Source organism: Corvus moneduloides, chromosome 1 (genome assembly GCF_009650955.1).
Source record: "Corvus moneduloides isolate bCorMon1 chromosome 1, bCorMon1.pri, whole genome shotgun sequence".
NCBI lineage: Eukaryota > Metazoa > Chordata > Aves > Passeriformes > Corvidae > Corvus > Corvus moneduloides.
In genome coordinates this window covers 20,655,822-20,681,005 of record NC_045476.1, presented here as the reverse complement: position 1 = coordinate 20,681,005, position 25,184 = coordinate 20,655,822, and the positions used below count along the sequence as shown (strand labels likewise).

Genomic DNA, 25,184 nt, shown 5'->3' with positions numbered 1-25,184 from the left:
AAAAATCACAAAAGGAAAGTATGAACATAGCAACTTTTTTAGTTTAGTAATTTTTAGACAGACTGTACACGTTTGTTAATTTTCAGAAATTGTGTCTTTGGGTGAGAAAGTAGCCTTTTCCTTTAGTCTGCAGAAATAACTCATTCCTTTTTCCACTACTACTCAGGGCCCATCAGCATTAAAGACTTAAAAGTTTCCCTCCAAGCAGTGTCACCAGCACTTCGGAGTCGGGATAAACTGTGAAGAAATGGATTATATGCATGTGTCACGGCGAAACCGTTCCCCGAGGGCTTCTGGGAATTCATATTAAACACTCGAAGCCGCTGCCCGGGGGCAACTGGGAGAGGGGAGGGAAGGAGGCGCGGGGGCGGCGGGCCCGGCTCCCTCGGGCCCGGCTCCCTCAGGCCCGGCCTCCCTCAGGCGCGGCCGCCGCCGTCTCCCGGCAACGGCGAAACAGCGGCGCGGGCGGCGCTGCGCGATCGCCCCCGGGCGGCGCGGGGGGCGTGGGGGCGCGGGCGCTGCGCTCCGCCGGCTGTGGAACAAGGGCGGGGAGCAGCGGCGGCGCTGAGGGCAGCTGGCCCGGGGGCAGCGGGTACAAACCGCCGGGGACAGTTCCCGGGTCGCGGCGGTGCCGGAGCGGCGTCGGGCGGGCGGTGCGTTAGCGGTGCGAGCCCTCGGGCCGTGCCCCGGCTGCCGGTGGATCTGGCTCCTTAGTGCTTGTCAGTGAACTGAGGGCCACGTGTCTGTAGACCTTCAAAGTAGTAAGTTAAAGTTTTCCAAGAATTTTTTTAAAAATTCTTTTTTTAATTGGTAGTATCCTTCCAGGTACCAGAAAGGATGGAGCAAGACTATTTACACGGGCATGTAGTGACAGGACAAGGGGGAATGGGTTCAAATTCAGAGAGAGTAGGTTTAGACTAGATATTGGGGAAAAAATCTTTACTGTGAAGGTGGTGGAGGCACTGGAACGGGTTGTCCAGGGAAGCTGTGGGTATCTCATCCCTGGAGGTGTTCAAGGCCAGGTTGGATGGGGCTCTGAGCAACCTGGTCTAGTTGAAAGTGTCCCCTGCCCATGGCCGGGGGGTTGGAACTAGATGATCTTCAAGATCACCTTCCAACCATTATTCTAAGATTCTATAACTTTAGAAGGCATACATTGGTGTTTCCTCTAACAACAACTAAACAGCCCACTAAAAACTTACTGTCTCCATGATAGGGGCATCTACCCCTTTAAGAAAAGCAGTGACAATTGCAAGATTTATATTAAAATTGTGGTGTTTAATAACAGCTGAAGTGTATCAGTGGGAACATAAATAAAATTTAAACCCAGACAGAGAATATCCTGCACTGAAGGGCTGCTGACACTATTTTATACTAGAAACTGGGGATTTAGGAACTGGTGTCAGCAAAGGTAGGATAAGGTATGGGTGGACACATTCAATAGAGGATAACTGTACCAGTATTTTTAGATGTGAACTGGGAACCAAGAAACTGCAGTGGACCTGCCATAAGGAAACTTAGATGGTAGAGGAAAAATAATTTTATTTAAAAATCTAGACAGATAATATGGAAAAAGAAAAAAAACCAGTTCACTTCAGGTGAGACGTGGAATTTTTGTGTGACAGTAACGTGAAAGGTATGAAATCTAAAATCCTGTAGATCAGAGATAAGAATATAAAACCCCAATTGGATACAGAAGTTTTCTCTGAAAGAACAGTCACAGGTGATTAGGCTTTTAGGGGGAAAACCTCACCTCATTTATTAATATTTAAAAGGTTTTGGGACTTTTGTAGATGAGAATTTCAAAGCAAAATATGGGTCAGCTGGTAGAGAAGCATCATCTGTTGTACAGAACTTTTTAAAAATCTCTTTGGTTATCTGAAATGATCATCTATATGAGATAGTCTGGTACTTACGCAAGGTAAAGACATCTACTTTCTATTGTTCATTGACAGTAGGCAAGATCACTTTCACATTTATTGATGGAAGCAACATTTTCTTTTTTAATTTCCTTTAATTTCTGTGATTTTTATCATGTTGCCATTTTCTGATTATCTAATATTACTCTAACACAGTGGATGCCAACATGGGCTTATATATCCATTGCTGCAGTTATGTTTGCAAACCTGCTACCTGCGTATTTACCTTAAACTGCAACAAATGTCTTCTTTTTTTTTTTTTTTTTTACTGTTAGCACAATAAAGTCTGGTAAATGAGCAGTTAAAATTAAACAATAGGGCTAGTCTTGCAGATACAACCATAAAAATCATGAACATAATAACACATCTGAGACATTTCCCTTGTCGACAAAGAAATATGAGTACAATTTTGTACAAGACAGGAGAGGCTTCATCTGGGATGCGGTGTTCAGCAGAGGTCATCCATGTTTTCAAAAGGTTGACTTAAAAAACACTTTTGAGGATGATCTTTCTAATGCAAAAATTCAGAAAAGGAAACAGTCAATATATTTCTTTGAAGAGAAAATTATTAATAGAAGCAGTTTCCATATCCCTGTATTCTTACAAGGTCTTGGAAAAGTAAGGGCTAAACTTAGAGTTTATCTCATTTCCTGGGGTTCTACTTATGTTGTGGTGTTCTTCACTCAAAATTCATGTGTGTGTGTGTGTGTTTATGTGTTTTGTGGTTGTTGTCTTTTTTTTTTAAAGTTAAGTCCCCCTTACAGCAGAAACTCTTTCATTGCTTTCATTATGTCCCATCACAGCCATTTTTCAGAACTTATTTATACTGTTTAAAATAACTTCATTTTCTGAAAAACAGTTCATACTCTTCAACTATACTTTTGTTATCCAGATGGTGACACATGGCCATGTCTCTTCTTGCTCTTTTGCTTGTACATGTATAAACGACGTATTTTCAGTGGTAAACTTTTTTACCGAGACAGGAAAGAACGTAGGGTTTCAGTATGTGCAGTGTGAGAAATCCTTTGATTAAGGTTGCAGTTTTGCATCCTTACAATAGACAGAGACTATTACATATATAAAATATATTTTAACATTATATGTATTAAAATTTTATGTATATATAATATTATGAATTAAAATAGAGATGAGGATAAACATTCTTTTTGGGTTCCATTTAGGATTTTTATTTGTTAAAAGCCTGACTAATCCATAAAATTTTACTGTGTGATATAATCATTATAATGTTTTACAATTTTTATTAAAAAGTTTTCAATGAATAAGATGCTGCTGGGACATGATTTTTCTTTCTAAAGCAATCTGAACACTTCAGTCAACAGCATGTGTCTTCAGGAAGTTTGTGAGGCCCCTTTTTTGAACATCTTTTTATGTAGATAAGTCTTTAAACATTCTGGTTGAATTTAGATACATATTTCTGTAATTACTTAAATTAAAAGAGGCCCTGTGGAATGATCGGGACTAATTAGGGGATTGGGCAATCACCAGACGTGAAATTTAGCAAGGTCAAGTGTCAGGGATGGGACAACCCTGGATGTATGTGCAGACTAGGAAAGGGACCTGGGGGTCCTGGTCCATGGCAGGTTGAACATGAGCCAGCAGTGCCCTGGCAGCCAGGAGGGCCAAGCGTGTCCTGGGGGGCATCGGGCACAGCATCACCAGCCGGGCAAGGGAGGGATTGTCCCACTCTGCTTTGCACTGGGGTGGCCTCACCTCGAGTGCTGGGGGCAATTCTGGGTGCCAGAATATAGAAAAGATATTAAACTATTGGAGAGTGTTCAGAGGAGGACCATGAGGATGGTGAAGGGTCTGAAGAGGAAGCCGTATGAGGAGCAGCTGAGGTCACTTGTCTTGTTCAGCCTGAAGGAGACCAGGAGGAGACTTCATTGGAGTCTACAGCTTCCTCACAGGAGGAAGTGGAGGGTCAGGCACTGATCTCTTTTCTGTGGTCACCAATGACAGGACCTAAGGGAATTGTCTCAAGGTGTGTCAAGAGAGATTTAGATTGGATATTAGGAAAAGTTACTTCACCCAGAGGGTGGTTGGGCACTGGAACAGCTCCCGGGGGAAGTGGTCACAGCATCAAGCCTGACAGAGTTCATGAAGCATTTGGACAACACTGTCGGGCACACGGTGTGACTCTTGGGGATGGTTCTGTGCAGGGCCAGGAGTCGATGATCCTGATGGGTCCCTTCCAACTCAGCATATTCTATGAGTCTATAGGGGAAATAAGGAATCATTTTTTGGGGGAAATTAGAATTCTTTAACAAAATGAAAACTGAGTGGGGATATGTTTGTTGTCTTCAGATAGAGGAAGGGCATGATCAGAGGGTTGGAGCACCTCTCCTATGCAGACAGGTTGAGAGAGTTGGTGGTTTTCAGCCTGGAGAGTAGGCTCAGTGGAGACCTTAGAGCACTTTCCAGTACCTAGAACAAGCCCACAGGAGAGCTGGAGAGGAACTTTTTACAATGGCATGTAGTGATAGGACATAGGGGAATGGCTTTAAAATCTAAGAGGGTAGATTTAGGTTAAATAGTTACTCAGAGGGTGGTGAGACATTTGAATAAGTTGCCAGAGAAGTTGTGGATCCATCACTGGAAGTGTTCAAGGCCAGGTTGGATAGGGCTTTGAGCAACCTGGTCTAGTCAAAGGTGTCCTTGCCCATGGCAGCAGGGTTGGAATGAGATAATCTTTAAAGGTTCTTCCAACCAAGCCGTTCTATGATTCTAAATGTATTCTGATTCTATATATGTAAATATATGTGGAATTTATATAATGTACTATATAGTATATATAGAATACAGTAAATATATATTGTATAGTATAAATAGTTACTATAAATAGTATTTTCATACATGCCAGCAAAGAAAGTAATTGACAAATGATCAGACATGACACATATATAGTAAACTGTAGACTGAAAATTAAAAATTAAAAAAAGTTCTCTGATGCTCTTAGCAATTGGCTTGTGGGACAACTTTTTAATGAGAGAGGTGGGAAAAAAACCCAAGGTTTTTAAGATGGTGTTATAAGTGGGATTAACATGATGCCATGGTTGTGATGGGGAGGGGGACAAGTCCACTCGTTCAGAATGTCCCTTTCCCCCTATGTCCCTGTGAAATGGCCAGGAGAAGGCGTTCATTTTAAGACATGTAGGTTTTCACAGCTGGCTAAAATATTAGGAGTGTCTTTAATTTTTTACTAGTACTTCTTCCTAAGTCAGACCATCTTTGCCTTCTGAATGGAAGTGTCCTGCTATTATAGCTCAGATAATGGTTGTGTAACTACTGTCTCTCATTTGGTTTAGATTAAGTCAATTTTTCTTTCTCATGGGATGAGGGATTTCACTGTGCCTCTCAGACATTTGGAATCACACACATAATTTCTAAAAATCTCCTCGATTAAGCTTGTCACAGCTTGGATTCTCCAAGGATAGATCCTAGGTCTGTTGTTATTTAATATGTTCATTATAATTTGGAAATGAGCAATAACATAGAGAAATAAAAATTTTCTGGTGAGATAAAATAATTTGTTACAACTAAAGAAGACTTGTAGAAACTTCTGAGAGCTCTTCTGCAGTTGGGTGAACTGGTAACACCATGACAAATAAAATTCATTGTTGATGAAAGCAATGTAATTTATACTGTCAGGAATACTTGGAACAATATACTCTTCAGTAGTAAATTTAAATTAATTGTGATTGACTGAGAAAATGAACTGTTTACCGTATGTGGATAACTTAATGAAAATCTTCACTGAGGAAACTGGGTAAAAATAAATACTCTGAAAGTTACAATGTCACTCAAATAAGTCAGTAGTGTTCTAGAATTGATTATGATATTTCTGGTTAGGTATGTCATATCTGAGAAAGATTTAGCAGTCACAGAGGGACTCTGAGACAGGAAACATACATGTCTGGAAAAGCTATATGGAAAAAATAATTAAGACGGCTTAGAAAGGAGGTAAATCAGAATGTACAGTGAGTTATAAAGGAAGGTAAAAAAGATCAAGTTAAGGCATCTGTTAACTAAAGTTGTAATACAAGAACGAAGGGTTATTGTGTTGAATTGAATAACACATTTAAACTATTTACATATTTTTAAATCTAAGGAATAATTCCTTATACAATACACTTGACAATTGGACCTGTGCTGTAGCATGTCTGACTAAGAATGAAGAGTAAAAGGATTAGGCATTTATGTGGACAGTAAAAATAGCTACTATTGTTAGGAAGAACATAAAAACTTTAGGAGATCTAAACCTTGGTACTTTAGGGAAATAGAAACCCTGCAACAGATGGAGGAAATCTGACTTTTGGGATTAGTTTCATGCATTTATCAGAAACATTTGTGTGTTGTCATTCTGGAGGCTGGATAATGTTCAGCCATGTGGAAGACTGTTCTTATTCACAGAAGCACAGAATCACAGGGTGGATCAGGTTGGAAGGGGCCACAGTGGCTCTGGTCCAACCTCCCTGCTCAAGGAGGGCCATCCTAGACCACATTGCACAGGATTGCATCCAGATGGTTCTTGAATCTTTCCAGTGAGGGAGACTCCACAACCTCTCTGGGCAATCTGTTCCAGTGCTTGGTCACCTGCAGAATGGAAAAGCTCTTCCTCATATTCAGGTGGAACTTCCTCATCATTCTTTTGACAAATAGACATGTGGACACAGATAAAACAGTGGGCAAATTCAAAGGCCTTGACTTAATTATCTCTCGTATAATGTATTATTTTCATGTGGCCCATATATTCATATCTGCAGGAACTGAATATTAAATTGGACCTGCTATCTCTTTTTAACTTTCTTATTATATGAAGCCAAGTTTTTTAAGAGTGTGCTGATGCTTGCCCTGTCATTACAATACAGGGAAAGGGGATCCTGTTGATCCATATTTAAGGAGTTGGGTAGAAAAAAAGATGAAAGAAGAATTCGGGAGAAGGGAAGGAGTTTCAAGACTATTCCACATTGTCCTCTTAATTAAGATGAAGTTATCTGAGAATGATGAGGAGGATCAAGAAAGGAGTGAGATTGTCTGCTGATGATATGATTATATTTTGATTGCATTGGAAGGCAGCAGTACTAGAATGTCCATACAAAAATCAATTGAAATAATCAATGATAATGACCGATTTATAGGCAATTTTCACTGTTATCACAAGAAAAAAATAGTTTCTGTGAGACAAAAATGAGCAGCCAGACTTCACTTAAACTTACTCAGCTAAATTGACATTATGTTATTCTCACCTGTAAGGCAAAAAGAATCTCACTTGTGCATCATTTTCAGTAAGAACCTGAAAATCGTGGCTAGGTTGTAGTAACACAGATTCAGACTGCCTTAAAGCATTTCACTGTTAATTTGAAAAGTGGATCATGTGATAAACAACTGGTTAGAAGCTATTTCTAAATCCTTCTCTTTGCACTGGTTTTCTACAGGGGTAATTGCTCTCAGAAGAGACCTTTGATTCCTTGACTCAGAGGTAAGTTCCACAGCTGGCTGTGCCTTTGACTTATTCCTGTTCTTTGTCTCAGCTCTTGCAGTATGTGCAGGGTCCTAGGTTATTGCATCTGTTATTTAAAGTTTTAGAAAACAGAAGATGCAGATGGAACAGGTAGTGTTTTCTAAATGCATTGTCTGATATAAAACCAGAAAATACTATGTTCTTTAAGAGTATTCAACAGGACTCTAATAGTGTAAAGGAAGTATTTGTAAGACTTCAGTATTTCAAACAGAAAAACAATCAGAAGACTTTCCTCATATTTCAAAGTACGATTTATAGATTCTTTTTTTTGTTAAAGCTCACTTGCTAGCCATCATCTTGTGTTTTTTTTTAAAAAAAACAGTGCAGTGACTAGAAATAAGTGGGTATCTCAGATTTGCAATCTAAGAAACTATTCACACTGAGAAAAGAAACTATTCACATTAAAGCATGACAGTAAAAATAAATAAGTACAGGGATCAAGGCCATCGTTATCTTATGATCTAGTACTTGGAATCTGCTCCTCTAAGCAGGCATCTGCTGCAACTATTTCAAAAAGTAAATAAATTTTCCGTATTTTATTTGACATGGCAGAGATGGCAGTTCCTGATAAAATAGTCAAGAAGTTAGAGAGTTCCACTTTGAACCAAAAAATCCACATTTGTGACCTTCCTCAAAATCATTTTCCACTTACAGGGACAATGTTCTGGTCTTAAAGATTTTACTGGAGATGTTCCTGTTCCTGCAGCCATTTCAAAAAAGACAAGGTGGCTGTGTTTTGTTGTATGCCCAGTTCTGCTAATGTTCACTCTGCTATGATAGTGTCTGCCAGACCTATCCTGGCATGTGGATTCATGTGGAGAAATAGGGTAATAAACTTAGCTCACAAACTTAGATGTCAATGTAAATGTAAATACATGAGCTAACAACTCTAGACTCTGGTTTTGGTCCAAGGAAAAAGTAGTTATTTTTAAGGTGGTATTCCATTTTAGATACCTCCTTTAGGATGAATCTGCCTTAAGAGCTATTGAATATGTTGACTGTATCTCCATCCATTATCAAGCAGAGTGATTAACTTCAGTGCTGATGCTTAGTTTAGTTAAATGGACACTACTCATAGATTCCAGATATGGGTTTGACTTAGGATACTCACACTGGAGTGGTTTTGGTCCTGTGGGAAAGCTGGAGGTCCTAATGAAGTTCAGAGTGAAACAGAAAAGTGCCTACTGAGCTAAGGCACTAAGAATAGCCAGAGCTGAGGGAGAGCTTTGGGGATTGTGGTTTTGGAATGAGGATTTAGTTAGACATAATGACTGTCCTGCTGCTTGAGAGACAACACCTGATTGCACCACTGCACTAAAACTGGGTCAGAGTAAAGTAAAGCAAACTAGTTTGTCTGCCACTGAGGCAATAAATTCCAGGTGAAGGACAGGAAGTAGCATAGAATGATAACTTCATAGATTCCTTGGCTATGTATTGGCTACATCTGTTAGGTCAAAGTACTTTATTACCACTAGCTCTACATGATTTCAAACAATCAAGCCTTTAATCTCAAAAAACATATGTAGAAAAGGCATGCTCCTATGATTCTAGAAATGTAGAGGACATGAATTAGAGGATATTACTTAAATGAGAATATTATTTTCTCTTCAAGATTTAGAAACATAGAATCGTTTAGTTTGGAAAAGACCTTTAAGATCAACAAGTCCAGCTGTTAACCTAACACTGCCAAGCCCACCACTAAGCCAGGTCCCTAAGCACCATGTCTTAAATACCTCCAGGACTGGTGGCTCAAGCACTTTCCTGGGCAGACTGTTTCAATGCTTGACAACCATTTTGGTGAAGAAATATTTCCTAATATCCAATCTAAACTACCTCTGGCACAATTTGAGGCCATTTCCTCTTGCTGTATTGCTTGTTATGTGGAAGAAAAGACCAACCCCCACCTCAGTACATCCTCCTTTCAGGCAGTTGCAGAGAGCAGTAAGGTCCCCCTTAGTCTCTTCCAGGCTGAACCCTCTCAGCTGCTCCTCATCAAACTCGTGCTCCAGAGGCTTCACCAGCTTTGTTGCCCTGCTCTGGACTCACTCTAGCACCTCAATTTCTTCACCTCCCCCTTTCATGTAGTGAGGGGCCCAAAACTGGACCCAGGATTTGAGGTGTGGCCTCACCAGTGCCAAGTACAGGGGAACAATCACTGCCCTGGTCCTGCTGGCCACACTGTTGCTGATCCAGGCCAGGATGCCATTGGCCTCTTGGCCACCTGGGCACTCGCTGGCTCATGTTCAGCTGCTGTTGACCAGCACCCCCAGGTCCTTTTCCAGCTTGCATCTTTCCATCCACTCTGTCCCCAGCCTGTAGCACTGCAGGGGTTGTTGTGACCCAAGGGCAGGCACAGGCACTTGGCCTTGTTGAACCTCAGAGCTCTGGCCTCTCCCCATCAATCCAGCCTGTCCAGATCCCCGTGCAGAGCCTTCCTGCCCTCCAGCAGATGAACACTCCCACCCAGCTCAGTGTGTCTGCAAACTGACTGAGGGTGCCCTTGATCCCCCCATCTGGATCATTGATGAAGATACTAAACAGAACTGGTCCCAGCACCAAGCCCTGGGGAACAGCACTGGTGACCAGGCACCAGCTGGATGTAACTCCATTCACCAACACCCTCTGGGCCTGGCTTCCTGAGAATTTTGTACCCAGCAAAGTGTTAACCCATCCAAGCCATGAGCAGCCAATTTCTCTAGGAATTAATTTAATTACACATAATTACTAGTGAATAGTTTTCATTTCTAAAATACGTTTTTCAGGTGACATTAAGCCAGCATTTGATAGATATAAAAATTTAAGCCCTACTACAATTGTTTTCCAAATTCTAAATATTTAGATTGGTAAACTGAGAATCAAAGATAGGTATACTGTAAACCTACTGTGAAAAAGACAACATGCAGTTATCTTGGAGAGAAAGGGATTTGAATAAAGAAGCTCTTTTATGGGTCAGTAGCCTTTCAATACCTGTACACATTGATTGTCAGTGATAATTACAGATCAATGCAGAAAACACATTTTTAATTATCAGTGAGCCAAAGAATTCCATGTCCGTCATTCCCTCAAGTCAGAGAATGACCACTGAATACAGAGAGCTTTATGGAAACAAAGCTTACACCAACATTTGATGGCAGAATACCTTGAAATCTAGACTAGTAATTGTAGCAAAGAAACAGACTGAGGGGCATAATCCACAGTAAAGTAATTGACCTGTTCTCTCTACTTGTTGCTACAGATTACACTGCTTTTTTAATGAAATTTTGTAAGGAACGACATATTTCTGAACACTTAGAAATACCTAAAAGTTTCTTTAAAATATGCTCAGAAGTTGGATGCTTTTATACAGAATGAAGAAATATTTGCCATTAAAAGGCTTAGTTATTCTTGGTCTTGAAATAGATACATAATTTGAATCTGAGAACATTAATTATATAACATTATATAAATAATTTTACATCAATTAACTTTTAAAATTATTTGGTTTAAACTTAATTAAACTCACTCAGAATTAAAATTGCCTTTTATGACTGCAGCTTAATTTATATCTGAAATGAATTGAGCTGATCTGAATGATTCTAAATAAGTGTCCATATCTCCATACCAAGATTTAGCTCAGTTTAAATGACCCAGATTTCCTCAATATCTGTCTAAATCTGATTCTTGTATGTATGCATGATTCTTACTTTCTACAGTGACTGCATAAATCAGAAGGTAGTGTATCCATCACAATTGTTGAATATACTGTTGGTATTTTGTCCTTATGCTTTTCCTTATATAAGTGAATTTGTCTCTGGCCAAAGCTGTGCTTTCTGAAACACTGAATTCGCATGTGTGTGGTTCATATGTGTGTATGTACAGATGCACAAGGGTAAAGCAGATTGGAGCTGAAAAATCTTTGGTTGTATGGATCTTCCTCTCCAAACTGTAATTAGTGACCTGCCTGTGAAGTTTTAAATTTCAGATCTGTTTTTAGGATATGCTTATCAACTGCTTTCATTACCGATGTGTTACAATTCATTTGTAGAGGCTGGTAGAGGAACAGTAGCTGGAAAATTCAAGAAGAGCTCCAAATTTTTTTTGAACACGGTAAACAGTAACCTTGACTTTTGTAACCAGCCAGGCTACAAGTCATGTTGCACTAGAAAATAATCTCTTATACCAGGGGGAGGCTCTCAGTAAACCCTGGCTGAGGGTGAATGTGTGGTCTCCCTTTGAGAACTAACCGAGGAATTAACAGGGGATACTAACAGTGCACGTTTCACTTTTACACGGTGTTAAACTTCAGTTTGGCATAACTTGGGTTATGTTCTATGTATAGCTAGTGCTAGTGGCTCACGTTGCCCTTTACTTTTGCTGGTACCTTAACTGGAAGGCTCTGCTGAAGTTTTGCAAGCCGCACGAAATTAGGTCCACATGAGGTATTACATCCATATGCTTCAGAAGCTGCTATCTTGGTCTTCTTGGTTATATGCACATGTGCTAATACAAAAAAAAAAAAAAAAGAAAGACAAGCTGAACTTTGTGTAAATAAATGTAACTTTTTAAAGTCAGTGAAATTTATACTGTGCAGAACCTGTGGACCTGATTTTTGTCTCCTGTGAAATAGGAAAAAATAATTAGAGTTGTATTTGAACCATGTTTTCGAGGTAGAACTTATTTGTACATTCTGCAGTTGTATGGAATGTTTGCTGACATAGAACGTATAGACAGACATGGGGAAATACCCTAAAAGGACTTTCAAGTTCATATACGATTTATAGATGCATATAAAGCTAATTTACAGAAAGGGATGTTCTATATATTTGTACCACATTAGAGCCTGAGCCTCTGATGTCTCAGACCTTTTTAGAAATGTATGTTGTTGGCAGATGTATTTTACTATATGTGTACTAATGTTAGAAAGAGGAACTGCTTTCTATATAGAAATTAGTATGTCAAAGAAATCTTCAGACTGATTAGGTGGGTCAAATGAATAAGAAAGTCTGTCTTACAAGCTTTCCTAAATCACTGGTAAGCTGGTTCCTAAAACACAGAAGGGAGTTTGTTTGTCTACTTTTATTTTTTTTGTTTGTTTGTTTTTAGAATGGGTAAAAAAGTAAAGAAGGAAGCAGAGTCTCCACCCAAGGATGTGGTAAGTTTATAAACTGCTATGTGCTATAAAATAAACATTACACAATTACAGGCCCAGCTCTACCATCCTTCACATAGTTCCTTATTTTCCTAGTGTACCCTAATTATTCTAAAAATGGCTTTTAAAGATGACTCTGTTTCTGCTTTTCTTGGACAGCATACAAACCAGAGTGACTGGGCATGTGTAGTTCTTTGTAGAGATTGTTGTCTTTGGCAGGCATTGAATACAGTTATGTATGAAACAATCCAGGCTTCTTTTTATTTGAAAAACAGTGTTAGCTTTCTCTTTGTAAAAATCAAAGGAGAAAGGAGAAGAGCAACCTGAAATCTGCCTGTCCTTTCAACTGTGAAGACATTCTCTTTCTTTAAGGATGAAAGAGTTAAAAGCCTAAATGGATCTGCATAGTTTTTTACTGGATACTAAATTTGACAAATATTTTGAATAATATTACATGCTCTGGCTCTTTTGCAAATATATACAGTCTTAAGAGGCAGTTTAGGTTTTTCTGTTGTCATTGGAAGTACAGTGAAAAGTACAAGAGCTGAAGCCAAATATATAATAATGGTGATAGTGTGACTTTTTTTTCAAAAGGTAGAGGTTAAGGGTCTGACACTAGCACACTTTTCAAGAGTTTCTATAAATTAGCAAGGTACAAAGAGATCCCCCAAAAAGGTAATTGTTCAAAATATAACTATTTTTTGAAGTTTAATTGTTTTATTCAGAAAGAAGTAGGGGAAATACAGAAACATTGAAAAGAGTACAGTATAAATTCTGTGTCAGATAAGAGCCAAATTAATGAAAATGGGGACCTCAACAAGTCCCACAGAGGGAGTCCCACTCCCTCAATGAGTCCCACTAAATGCAAAGTTCAGTACACTGTTTTAAAAAAACCAATGGATTTATGTCCAAAGAGTTGTAGTACTGCAAGAGCTTTTTCAAAGATCACAGAAAAGTTAGTCAGCAAAAACTACATTACAATTTCAATATTAAATAAGCATAGTTTTGACTAAGACAGTAATATCCAATAGCCATGATGTCCTTGAGACATAGCAGTTGACATCAGGTTTACCCAGCTGTTCTGTGGAAGGGTGAATATTACCAATGTAATTCATAACCTTCCATCAGTAATAAATCCTTATGAAAGAAAATTGCATAAAACCTCAACGTAACTTAGATCTGTATAAAATAATCTCGAAACCCAGGAGTCACAAAGAAGGTGTATGTGGATAAGTCTAATTAAAACGGGTCTGAAGAATTAGAACTAAGTATCTTTGCAGTCTAAGAAAAGGTTTGAAAGGCATGACGACACATTTAAGTCATACATGTGAACTGAAGTAATAAAAGTTGACTTTTTCAGTAAATAGCTAGAAAATCAGATGCAGCACCACAATTTTTATATCCAAAAGATACCATTAGATTTTCTAGAGAAAAGTGTGGTACCGCCTACTAGGTTCTACAGTAACCTGTGAATACTCAGAAAAAGTCAGTAAAACTATCAAAAAGGAATGAATTGGAAAGAGTGAATTCCAGATGGCATCTACAGCTTTTGGCTTAGTTTTTACCCTTATTGTACTTCAGGCTAGCATATCTATTCTGACAGTCCTAGCAGGAGAAAGAAATCCTGAATGTTGCATATTAAACATGAAAATTGATCATTGTAACTATTAATGAAGAAAATCTTACCATGATGAGAATTTTGTTAATAATTATTGTGTAAAATCAAATCCGAAAACTTTAAATTTCGCCTGGGTATTTCAGATGGCAGGAAATGAGATGCAGACAAAATAAAAGATGTATTAGCTATTATCTTGTGATTGATAATCTGTTTATGAAAATGTCAAGTCCAAGAAAAGAAGCCTTGAGATAATGTAGATGAGCTTATAAAAGAGGGCCTTTGTGCATGTGGAATACTCTGAGAATATATGGTTCTGCAGATGACCACTAATTTTTTATAGATTTCTAGGAACAGGTGGGAAACACATCTCTTAGCTTAGCCACTGCTTGTATGTTTCAGAAAGTATTCCTGAGGTCTCTGTTTTCACTGCCTTTCATAATTTGTCTTTTACCATTCTCTGTTCTGAGAATTGATCTCCAACAGGAAAAACATTGCTTTGAGCCTCTATCTCTATATGAATGACCTAAAACAGTAATTCCGGCAGATTAAATATGCCAGCTTTGACATAGATTGATAGGAACTTTTCACATGATAACTACATTAGGTTTGGTCTAGACAATACAATTATTTGATCATCAGCTAGGTCATGGACACTGAAAGGGGAGCCTAAGATTATCCCTAGAGAAAATACTGAAGTGTTATCACTTAAAGAAAGCTATAGATACCTGAGTATTTTTGAAAATGGCTGCATTCACAGGACTGATGTTAAAAGGTGGAATGTGTGAATTGGCACAGTCAGCTCCTGAAGTTGTCTCCACATAAACACCTTATTTTGATTAATGCCTAAATATTAATTTAACTTGACTTTAGTGAGGCTTTAAATACTGTCTCTTGTAATATCCTCATAGGTAAACTGGGGAAGTACAGACAAAATAGTGTAAATGAACTGAAAAGTAGCTGAACCAACAGGCTCAGAGGGTTGTGATTAGCAGTATGAGATCCTGTCAGAGGTCAGGCACTAGTGTTGTGCTTCAGGGGTTGATCCTGGGGCAGATACTCTTTAACCTCTTCATCAGTGACCTGAATGATGGGACAGAGTGCATGCCCAGCAAGTTTGGAGAAGACATGAAATTGAGAGGAGTGATTGACAGACCAGATGGTTGTGCAGCCATTCAGGGGGACCTCAACAAACTAGAGAAATAGGAAATTGGGAATTTAATTAAGTTCAATAAAGGGAAATGGCAAAGTCCTGCATCTGGGGGAAGAATATCCGGTACAGACTGGGTGATGACCAGCTGGAAAGCAGCTTTACAGGAAAGAAGCTGGTGATTCTGGTGGACATGCACCAGCAATATGAACTTGGGACAAAGAAAGCTAACAAAACCCTGGGCATTAGGCAGTGTTGCCTGCAACTTGAGAGAGAGAACTCTTGTCTTTCGTTCTGTGTTCGTTAGTGAGACCACACCTGGAGGGCTGTGTCCTAGTGTTCTGAGTTGTCTGGTACAAGAGGGACAAGGCCTTACTGGAACAAAGTCTTGGAGCATTTGTCGTGGGAGGAGGGACTGACAGTTGGGACTTCTCAGTCTTGAGAAAAGGCATGGAGGAGTCTTGTCAGGGTAAAAATGGCTGATAGGAAGAAGTAAAGAAATCAGGCCAGGCTCTTCTCAGTGGTGCCCAGTGAAAAGATGACAGGCAGTAGGCACGAATGGAAATGCAGGAGGTTTCCATTTAATCATGACAAAAAAATCCTCTTTTACCATAACAATGATGGAGCATAGCTTGGCAAGAGAGCTTGTGGGGTTTCCATTGTTGGAGATACTCAAAATCAGACTGTGCACTAGGCCTGAGCTCTAGCTCCCCCTGCTCTGAACAGGGCAGTTGGACCAGATCGTCTTTGGAGGTGCCTTCTAATATCAACTATTTGTGATTCAGTGGAATATCTTCGGTTTTATTGTTAGTACAGGAGATCAGACAATCACAGAACTGAAATAATTAGCATGTCCAGGTATCTACTAACTCTGTTTTTCTAGGTAAAGGAAAAGGGGTTAAGAATATCAAAGATATCAGTAGTGCTTCTAAAGATTCTATGAGAGGTGCAAGGTTAAAACTGACCTTAAATCAAATTTAAGGGATGAAAAAAAAACAACCCATCATGATGAAACAGTAGAATAATAGCAGATAAATACAACCTTCAAAAGGTGGGATTTTCATCCAAATGGGAAAACAAAAAAATGCTTTCACTCCCGAAAGAGAAGTAAAAGCACTATGTCATCAATGTTACTTTGCATCAAAATATTTTGGAAGAGAACTAGCAAAGATACAAAAACTAGCAGTAAAGCTTTTTCAAATTGACTAGATGCAAGAAGCTTCTTAGAGGGACACTGTTAGGTGATTGCAGTCATGAAAGAAAAAGAAAATGACTTATTTTTGTATCAAAACCCAAAGCAATGTGGTAATCACTAAAATAAATGTGATAAAATTGCCGAAATAGGAATAAATATTGTTTCCCCAGATCTTGTGCTAAATGAAAAAATTGCTAAGATCTGAGAATGTGACACTAGAAGAATGGAAGGTAGAAAATTTCATTTTCAAAAGGAAATACAGCAATAATTACAGGAGGTTTATCTTCTGTGCTGTGCAAAGTGGTAAAAATAGTTTTGGAAAAAAAACAAAAACAAAACCAAACCCATGGATAAATATGACAGCAATGGGGAAAAATCATAGTGCTTGTGTAGAGGAAAGTGTGAGCTACGAAATCTATTTGAGGAAATCTATTTGGAGGAGTCAGTGAGCAAGTGGATAATGGTGTTCTGATTGATACAGTTACTTAGCTTTTTCAAAAGTTTTCAGACCAGACTTTTCACTCACATAAACATGAACAAGTAAAAAGAATTTCCTCTCCTAGCAATAATGTCTGGTTATAAAATAGGAAGCAAAGGTGAGAAAACAAGTTATTGTTCAGATTTCATAATGGAGAGAAATTGTCAGTCATGGGGTTTTATTCTGCAACTGTGTCATCCAGTGTATCAGAATTAATGTGGATATTTTCATGAAAATGGCATCCAGTTCCTAAGTAGGAAAAAGTGAGTAAGTGCAAAATTTCAAATTCGAGGAATAAAAGAGAAAACATTATGTTACTAGCAAATGCATTACACATGCACATGAATGCCATTAACAGTTCTGGTGTTTCCATCTCAAAGAGATACAGCTGAACTATAGAAAGACAACAGAATGAACTAAGAATGAGCTAAGAAAGAAACAAGAACAGACAGAGTGGCTTCTGTTTTAGGAAAGATCAAAGGGAATAGTTTTCTTCATTCCCAGAAGGAATCACTGTGAAGAGGAGTATCATAGAAACTTACAAAATTATGAATATACAGGGAAGGCAAATGGGTGCAATTTATTTCACTTTTTCTTATAGTGAATGAACTGTGGAGGATCAATAAAATTGTCAGGTGGTATTTTTAAAACATAGAAGAGGCACAGTTATTTTATGACCCTTTAACTCTGATCTCATGTCTCAGATTATTAAGGGTGTTAAAATACAGATGGCTTCAAAAATTATATACCAAATTTTTCTTGGACTTTTCGAACACAGAGATAAGAATCACTAGACTCTCCAGTTCTCTAGGTTGCAGAATGCTGGTACCTGAGAGGGAGCATAAGTAAAATTTAATAGTCTGCTTGCCCACACCTGTTACCTGGCCTTTGTCAGAGACAGGATGCTGGGCTAGGTGGGTCTTTGGTCTGACTGGAAACATATTTTGTATTACATTCAATTTCAACTAAATTAAGTTGATGGAAGCAAAAAAAAAAACCAAACAAACCCCCCCACAAAACAACAACAACAAAAAAACAACAAAAAAGCCAAAGAAACCCAATAAACAAAAAACCAAAACTAAACCAAAACTAAACCCCACATACTCTTCAGTTTCTAATGGCTTTGAAGTCAAATGTACACAAAAGTCAAGATCAAAGACACATAGAAGCATTTGAGTTTATAGCTTGCTTTTTCATTTAACTTGCTTTTTTCTTAATACAAACTGAATGTTGGAAATGTTGTTGCTTATAAATTAGTTAAATTCTGTGTTTAATTGGGTTGTTTGTAACTTCAGGTATGTTATTCTAGCACATTATGTCCTGTATATGTCATTACAGGAAGAGTCTGCAATGATGTATGAAGATTTAGATGCAAGGCTTGGGTAAAAAAAAAAAAAAAAGGTGGAACAGTACATATACTGGCATTATGATAAGGAGAAGTCATAACCAGTTCTATGATAGTTTTGAGGAACAACATTACTTCCCTGCGAATCTCAGAATCACAGAATGGTTAAGGTTGGAAGGGACCACAGTGGTCATGTGGTCCAGCCTTCCTGCTCAAGCAGGACCATCCTAGTGCACATTGCACAGGAGTGCATCCAGATTTTTCTTGGATATTTCCAATGAGAGAGACTCCCCAACCTCTCTGGGCAACCTGTCCCCATGCACAGTCACCACACAGTAAAGAAATTCTTCCTCAATCACTCAGCTGCTAGGGCGTCTTGACTTCTTAAACATACATTGATTTCAGTGGCTATTTTTACTGTGTTTTCAGCACAAAAGTGCTTTTAATAGGAAAGTGCCTATTGAATATTTCGGAGAGTAATAGCAAATCTAATGTCTAATCAAATGGGTAGAGATTAGACTAATTTCACTGTGTTCATGTGCCAACCTTGTCATTAAATCCTAGGAATTTTCATTGAGTTGTGATTTATACAATTAATTGTAAACATGGGAAACAGTGAAAATGGGGCAGTGCAATTGTGACTTTGGTATTAGATTAATGTATAAATAACTGAGATTTAAAACTCTTATTTAATCTTTCATTTCCTATTGAACTTCATCTGAGATCAGTATTGATGTTTATTTTTCTCTGAAGAGCTAACAGCCTTTTCTAAAACTTGGAGTTTTATCCCATCACCAAGTATTTGACCAGACTCAGGAGATATGGTTGTGTTTAAATAATAGCACTTACCTGGAGGATTGTGTTCTGTCCCATGCAAAGACCCAAATGATCAGAAGTAGAGAAGTATGAAGGAGAATAAAGGGACTTTCAGTTGCCTCTGAATTCTCCCATGGGTAGGATGAGCTGTGATAAGCTGAATTTTTTGCCTCCTTACTATCCAAAAAGAAAATTCCAATAAATAATTCCATCATTTTAGGCCCATCGTTAAGATTAATTTGTAACTTGCACCACTATAGTATTATTTGATTTAATTCCCATTGCGGAGTCATTATTAGGCAAAATGACTTACGGTACAGTAAGCTGATTATATTTTTTTTAGAAAGGAGCTTTGTTCCATGCCTTGGCCCATGCCTCCAGCTTGTCACAGCAAGCATGAAATTGGACAGTGTCTTCGGATTTTCGGACCTGATTGAAGCTAGGTAGACCAGTTAAGCACATTCGGCAGACCACCTCTTAATGCAACTTGTATGTTGAGCTTGCTGCCTGCTAAATTGTGTGATCTGTCTCATGGAAGGTGTTGAAATTACTTAGATTTAAAAACCTATCGAAAATATGAATTTAGAGGTCTTGGTACTAGTATCATATTTTGCCTTATTTTTGAGCAAGTCAGAGAAGGGAGAAGAAAACACCCTTTTCTGTGTTCATTTATTTCTAGCACACTCATAATGTTTTTTAAGGTTTGCTCCCCATAATTTCCTTGCTTGATAACTGATTTGTATGTATCTTCATGCCTTGATTGTTCAGCAAAATGTGCCTTTGATGTAGGTATTCGAAGTTTTTTTAATGACGTAAAAGAAATCATTGACATTTGTAAATATATATGTATATTTATTGTGATAATATTTTAATTAATTTATATTGATGTCTTATAATCTGGTATATTTTAAAGATTAATACATTGTTTTTGAGAAACTGCATGACTCGAGTATCTAGTCATTTCTGTATGTAACACAGATACTGTAGAGGCCTGAAGTGTGAGGATAGAAGACAACTAGTTTTTTCATACTAATTAATTGCTTTAAATCCAAGGAAGGTTAAAACTTTTTAATGAGTAGAATTTTCAGAATTCCTTGAGTCTTCTTGAGAAACAAAAGGCTTTTTTAAAAGATTCCCTTGCTCAAGTGATATTAGTCCTAAGGAGTCTATTGAGAGGGTGAAAACTGTCTGATTTGTTGGAAGATTTCTTTCTGCATGGAAGAGCTCAGAAATGGAAATGAAACCTTTGTATCATTTCTAGTTGGGTGAGCAGGAATTACATCTTGGAAATACTTCATCTAGTAGAGGATCATGGTGAGCTGATGAACTGAGTTGACAAAGGCACAGAAAGTGTTCCTTTATTTTTTTAAGCAACCACAAAGTGATATTGCCGCAGAGTAACCAAATTCTCTTCTGTGTACACCACCTGAGTTCACAGGCTCTGTGTACAGCTGCTCCAAAGAAACTTCTCATGTCTCTTTCTGAAGCCTCAGAATGCTCTTACATGTGTAACAATTACATAGTGTGTTACCTTCAAAACTTTCTAGATTTGCAGGGAAGCGTCAAGGTTTTCCTAAAATCTTTGTATGCGATGAAATCATTATAATATTTATTTGGAAGTCAAGTTTTCTTTCTTATTTTTCAACAATGTCTCTAATTGTTCTTAAAAAAATTGGATTTTCCCAAGCAAACAGCACCTCATTAATATTTCTAATTCAGTGTAGATATCAACCAAGATTTTATTTTATTTTTAGTGAAATGTGGGAGTCTATTGCAGCACACAGGAAGACTCAATATAAATCAAACTTTTCTTTCCCCCTTTTTTGTAGTTTGATCCTTTATTGATTGAAAGCAAAACACCAGCAACAGCTGTGCTAATGCTTAGTTCTCCTGAAAATGAAGTTTTGGCCAAAGCATGTGATGCTCTATATAAATTTGCATCAAAAGGTTAGTCTGTTTGCAATGAGCTTTCTTTTGCACTGCTTAGATTTTGATAGTAGTTCACAATTCTTTAGTTTCTTAGCATTGAAATCTTTCTTTCTTCTCAAAGGTGTCTGTTGAAGTTTTGGGGGTTTTCTGAAATATCTATCCAACCTGTACTTGCAGTAATAAAGAAGTCTTGTTGTTTGCATGAAGGAAACTTTTGTCATTTTGTTGAAGAATTTTATATTCACTGTTTAATAGAGCTTGTTTTAAATACAATATAGATATGCTGTTTATGAGCAACAGATCTGCAGTTGTGAAAGGATTCTCTTTTGTATGTTACAGTTGGAAACTTCTGTACCAGTGTAGTTATTTGGAGCTTCAGTTTTCAATGAAAAGGACTTCTTAGTTTTTTTCTGTTATTTTTACACAAAGTTGTTGCATCAGTATTTCTGTGCAGATGATTCATTGGAAATTGCTCAACCTCCTTTATCAAACTTATTTGTATATGAGTTGGGAGTCTAACAAGTCTCCAAGATTCCACATCTTCCAAAGGTCCCTATATAGTCTATAGCTAAATGTCATTTTCAAGGTACTCAGGAGACAAACAACTGTGTAACAGAGGCTCAAATTTTTATGGCACGTAATTTCCTAAGTTGTCTCCTACTTATTCCATGTTATTTGATATTAGTCACTCAAATTGGTATACACTGGTAGTGTTCTTGCTCTGATGAGTTAAATTTTAATTTCAATTTAATATATGTTTTATTTTAAAATTATATATTTATATGCTGATAATTATACTGATGTAAATTACCAATACTGCTGAAATTGTGAGAGAAGAGCTGAAGTCTTTGATGGTTGGCTAGGGGTCGCTGGGTTCTGAAAGATGTTCAGGTTCTGCTTAATATGGCAAGCTTGGCTGACAGCATGAGATCAAATTCTGAATATGTGAAGAGAGAATGTGGACTGTTGGGAGACAGCTATGAACCATAAATTCTTGCTGGCTCCTTCCCTCCTGTCCACAGTAAAATACGTCACACTGCAAGAGGATAGATGTTTATGTCTTTTATGTTTATACTGAAAGAATAATCCTTTAAATTGTTAATATATTCCTGCGATCTTCCAGAAGAGTAGACTAACTTTGTGGGGTAGCACAAGAGCAGGAGTTGATTTCAGTTAATCTATTTTTTTGGACTGTTGCTAGTAAATTAAGTCCCATCCCTCAATAAAAAATACTTCCTCCATTTTAATAATGTCTTGTCCTGAGATTGAGCATAGATCTCCAGTTTCCTCTCACATTGCTCACTTGTAGCCTGGAAGGGCAGGCATGGTTCACTAGAAAATGAATTATAAAGCTGTTGTGGGAACTGAAAATAAGAGTAGGACTGGGATTTTGTTTCTTGGGGTTTGTGTGTGTTTTGCGTGAGCAGGAACAGAAGGCTGTAATCACACTAAACTTCTCTGTTCTTTGCGTGTCCAGCACCAATTCAGCTACAAAGCACTTCATTCTCAGATAGTAGAAATCTCATGTAGGAATTAATGATACAAATCCTGGTAGTTGCTTCCCTTGAGGGATAGTAAAGATCCATAGAATTAATGAACTGTTATTTTGAGGAAGATAAAATTGGAAGGCAAGAAAAGAGGAAATAAAATGCGTTCACCTGGTGGTGTTCACCTATACTTTGCTAAGTAGAAAGCTTTCCTTTCTACTTCCACTGCAGTCTCCAAAAATGAGTGGAGTGTTCAATAGACAGTAGCATCCTTTGCTTTAAAAATATAATTAATCTTAGATACTACTAATCGTGAAACTATTTGACACATATGTATTTGGGGTATAAATTAGATGATCTCCAAAGGACCTGTCAGGCCTCTGTTCTTTAAAGTTTACTGTCCAGTAAAAGATTGGTAGCAGTTTTACCTTGATACATTAGAACTGTGAGGTTGCTGAAATTTTTCTTGCGCTTTTAATCCAATTCCTTTTCAGGTGATGAAAACAAACTGACACTTCTTGGTCTTGGAGCACTGGAACATCTGTATAAACTCCTCTCACACGAAGATCCAATTGTACGCAGAAATGCTGTCATGGTATTTGGCATCATGGCTTCTAATCGTAAGAGTCTGAATTTTTTACTATTTTTCAGTGTGTGATCATCAAAACAAGAGGTTGATCATGTGAAAAAATCCTAGATTAATGGCCCAGAATAAAGAGTAAGTGATGTAAGGTTGAGTTTCAGTGGCTGTTATTTTTATAGTACTTTATAGACCTGTATCTGATCAATGCAATAAGCAGGTCTTAATTTGGTGAATGTTTTACCCAGTTGTCTTCCATGAGGATATCCCAACCACTCTCAAGTCTTTTCGTCAACTGCTGCCTGCTTGTCATTCTGCAGTGGACCTTGCCCTCTCGGGTTACTTTTAATTTGGCATTAGCATATAGTCAATGCTGCTGCACAAACATGGATTTGAATGAACAAAGATCTCCCATTTATATTCACAGCTTAATTGGTTTTTTATTTAAAAGTAAATTAAGCTCATACCTTTCTTTTTTGCATTTCAACATGTTGAATATATTGATAATAACAACACAACCCTGTAGGATCGCATGAAGTCTGTCCCAAAGAATATTATTTGATTTTTCTCTCCAGGAGTTGAGGTTTTGCTAGTTTGCCATTGACAACAATAAAAATGCAATCTGAAAGTCTTTACTGTGATTTTAGTAGGACCTGTGTAATTCATGTTTTCCATTTGCTGTGTGGGTTGGTGTTAGCATAAAATTGCAAAGTGGTGACTTGAAAACTAAATAACAGAAGGATTAGTTTTATTTTGATAATTTTAACCACAAATAATTTTGACAATTGCGGTGTGACTTCTTTGGCAACTAAAATCATGCAATATTTAGTCAGAACCTGCTAGATGCAAGTATTTTGAATAAAGTTTCAATGAAATTGAAATATAGAGGAACTTCATATGTATCAAATGTCAAAGAATGTCATCTGCTACTTGAAAGTCTCTGCTGTTTTTTCTGGGCCCATTATGATCTTGGTCTAACTTTAGTTGTGTGTCTTTCCCAGTCAGATCTTTTTGTCACTCAGGGAGTAACCATAAGTACATTTTGCTTGGAGCAGATTCTGTTTCTTTACTCAGCCAACATTGCCAAACAAAAGACTTCATATTTGTATTTACTTCATTGTAGATGATGTCAAGAAGTTACTGAGGGAACTGGATATCACAAATTCACTTATATCACAGCTAGCACCAGAAGGTACCTTACACTGTTTTCTCCTTGCGCAAAAGTACAGTCAGAAATACTTTATGATTGTCATTTTATGAGACAATTTAATAAAATCTTCCCTGTAACTTACAATTTTTCCTACTACCTGTTAAATAGGTAAATACTTTTATATAGCTCTGTAGCTCACTGAGTAGAGTTTTATGTTGTAAAGATGGAACAAGATGTTTGTGGACACATTGGGTATGGTTAACAGCTATTATTTATTGACTTCAAATAATGTTTTAAACCACTGGATTAGTGAACATACTCTGTGCTGAATAAAACTTGATCAAAATGTTTCTTTTTTCCCCCCACAGAAGACGTAGTTGTCCATGAGTTTGCTACTCTTTGTCTAGCACATATGGCTGTTGAGTATACTACTAAAGTAAAAATATTTGAGCAAGGTGGGTTAGAGCCACTTATCAGACTCCTAGGTAGCCCTGATCCTGATGTTAAGAAGAATTCAGTTGAATGTCTCTACCTTTTGGTACAGGTAAAGTTTGCTCTTGTTTGTTGTCTTAAACTACAGAGGCAGATAAGCATTTGCACCCCTGACATTCTGTGTGGGGTTAATAATTTTAAAAGATTTGTTTCCTTTACTCCCCAGTGTTCATGAATGCATTTGAAACATTGAGTCCTTGCACCTGAGTCCTTGAATGTTAAATTAGTTATGAATATATCTGGTTTTGCTGTAATTCTGTTGAACTTAATGCAATTGTCTGTGCTGTACTGCAGTAAAAGTAAAATCAAGATGAGCTTCAGGTTTTTAAAACTAAATAATAATTTGCCTTCTTAGTTG

At 37.7% G+C, this 25,184-nt stretch overlaps 1 protein-coding gene across 7 annotated transcripts in view; it reads left to right on the top strand.

Annotated features, from left to right (window-relative positions):
* Positions 1-542: 542 nt before the first annotated feature.
* ARMC3 (armadillo repeat containing 3) overlaps positions 543-25,184 on the top strand; it is a 65,114-nt gene continuing 40,472 nt past the window's right edge. For 4 of the 7 annotated variants that reach the window (XM_032101328.1, XM_032101347.1, XM_032101324.1 and 1 more), the window contains exons 1-7: positions 543-761; positions 7,376-7,419; positions 12,544-12,592; positions 21,018-21,135; positions 23,099-23,224; positions 24,308-24,376; positions 24,703-24,878. In XM_032101328.1, the coding sequence (XP_031957219.1) occupies positions 12,545-12,592; positions 21,018-21,135; positions 23,099-23,224; positions 24,308-24,376; positions 24,703-24,878 (537 nt within the window). In that variant the 5' untranslated portion in view covers positions 543-761; positions 7,376-7,419; position 12,544. Of the gene's footprint in view, positions 762-7,375; positions 7,420-11,485; positions 11,548-12,543; positions 12,593-21,017; positions 21,136-23,098; positions 23,225-24,307; positions 24,377-24,702; positions 24,879-25,184 lie in introns of all 7 variants that reach the window. The other 3 variants (XM_032101325.1, XM_032101326.1, XM_032101329.1) reach the window with 3 other exon arrangements.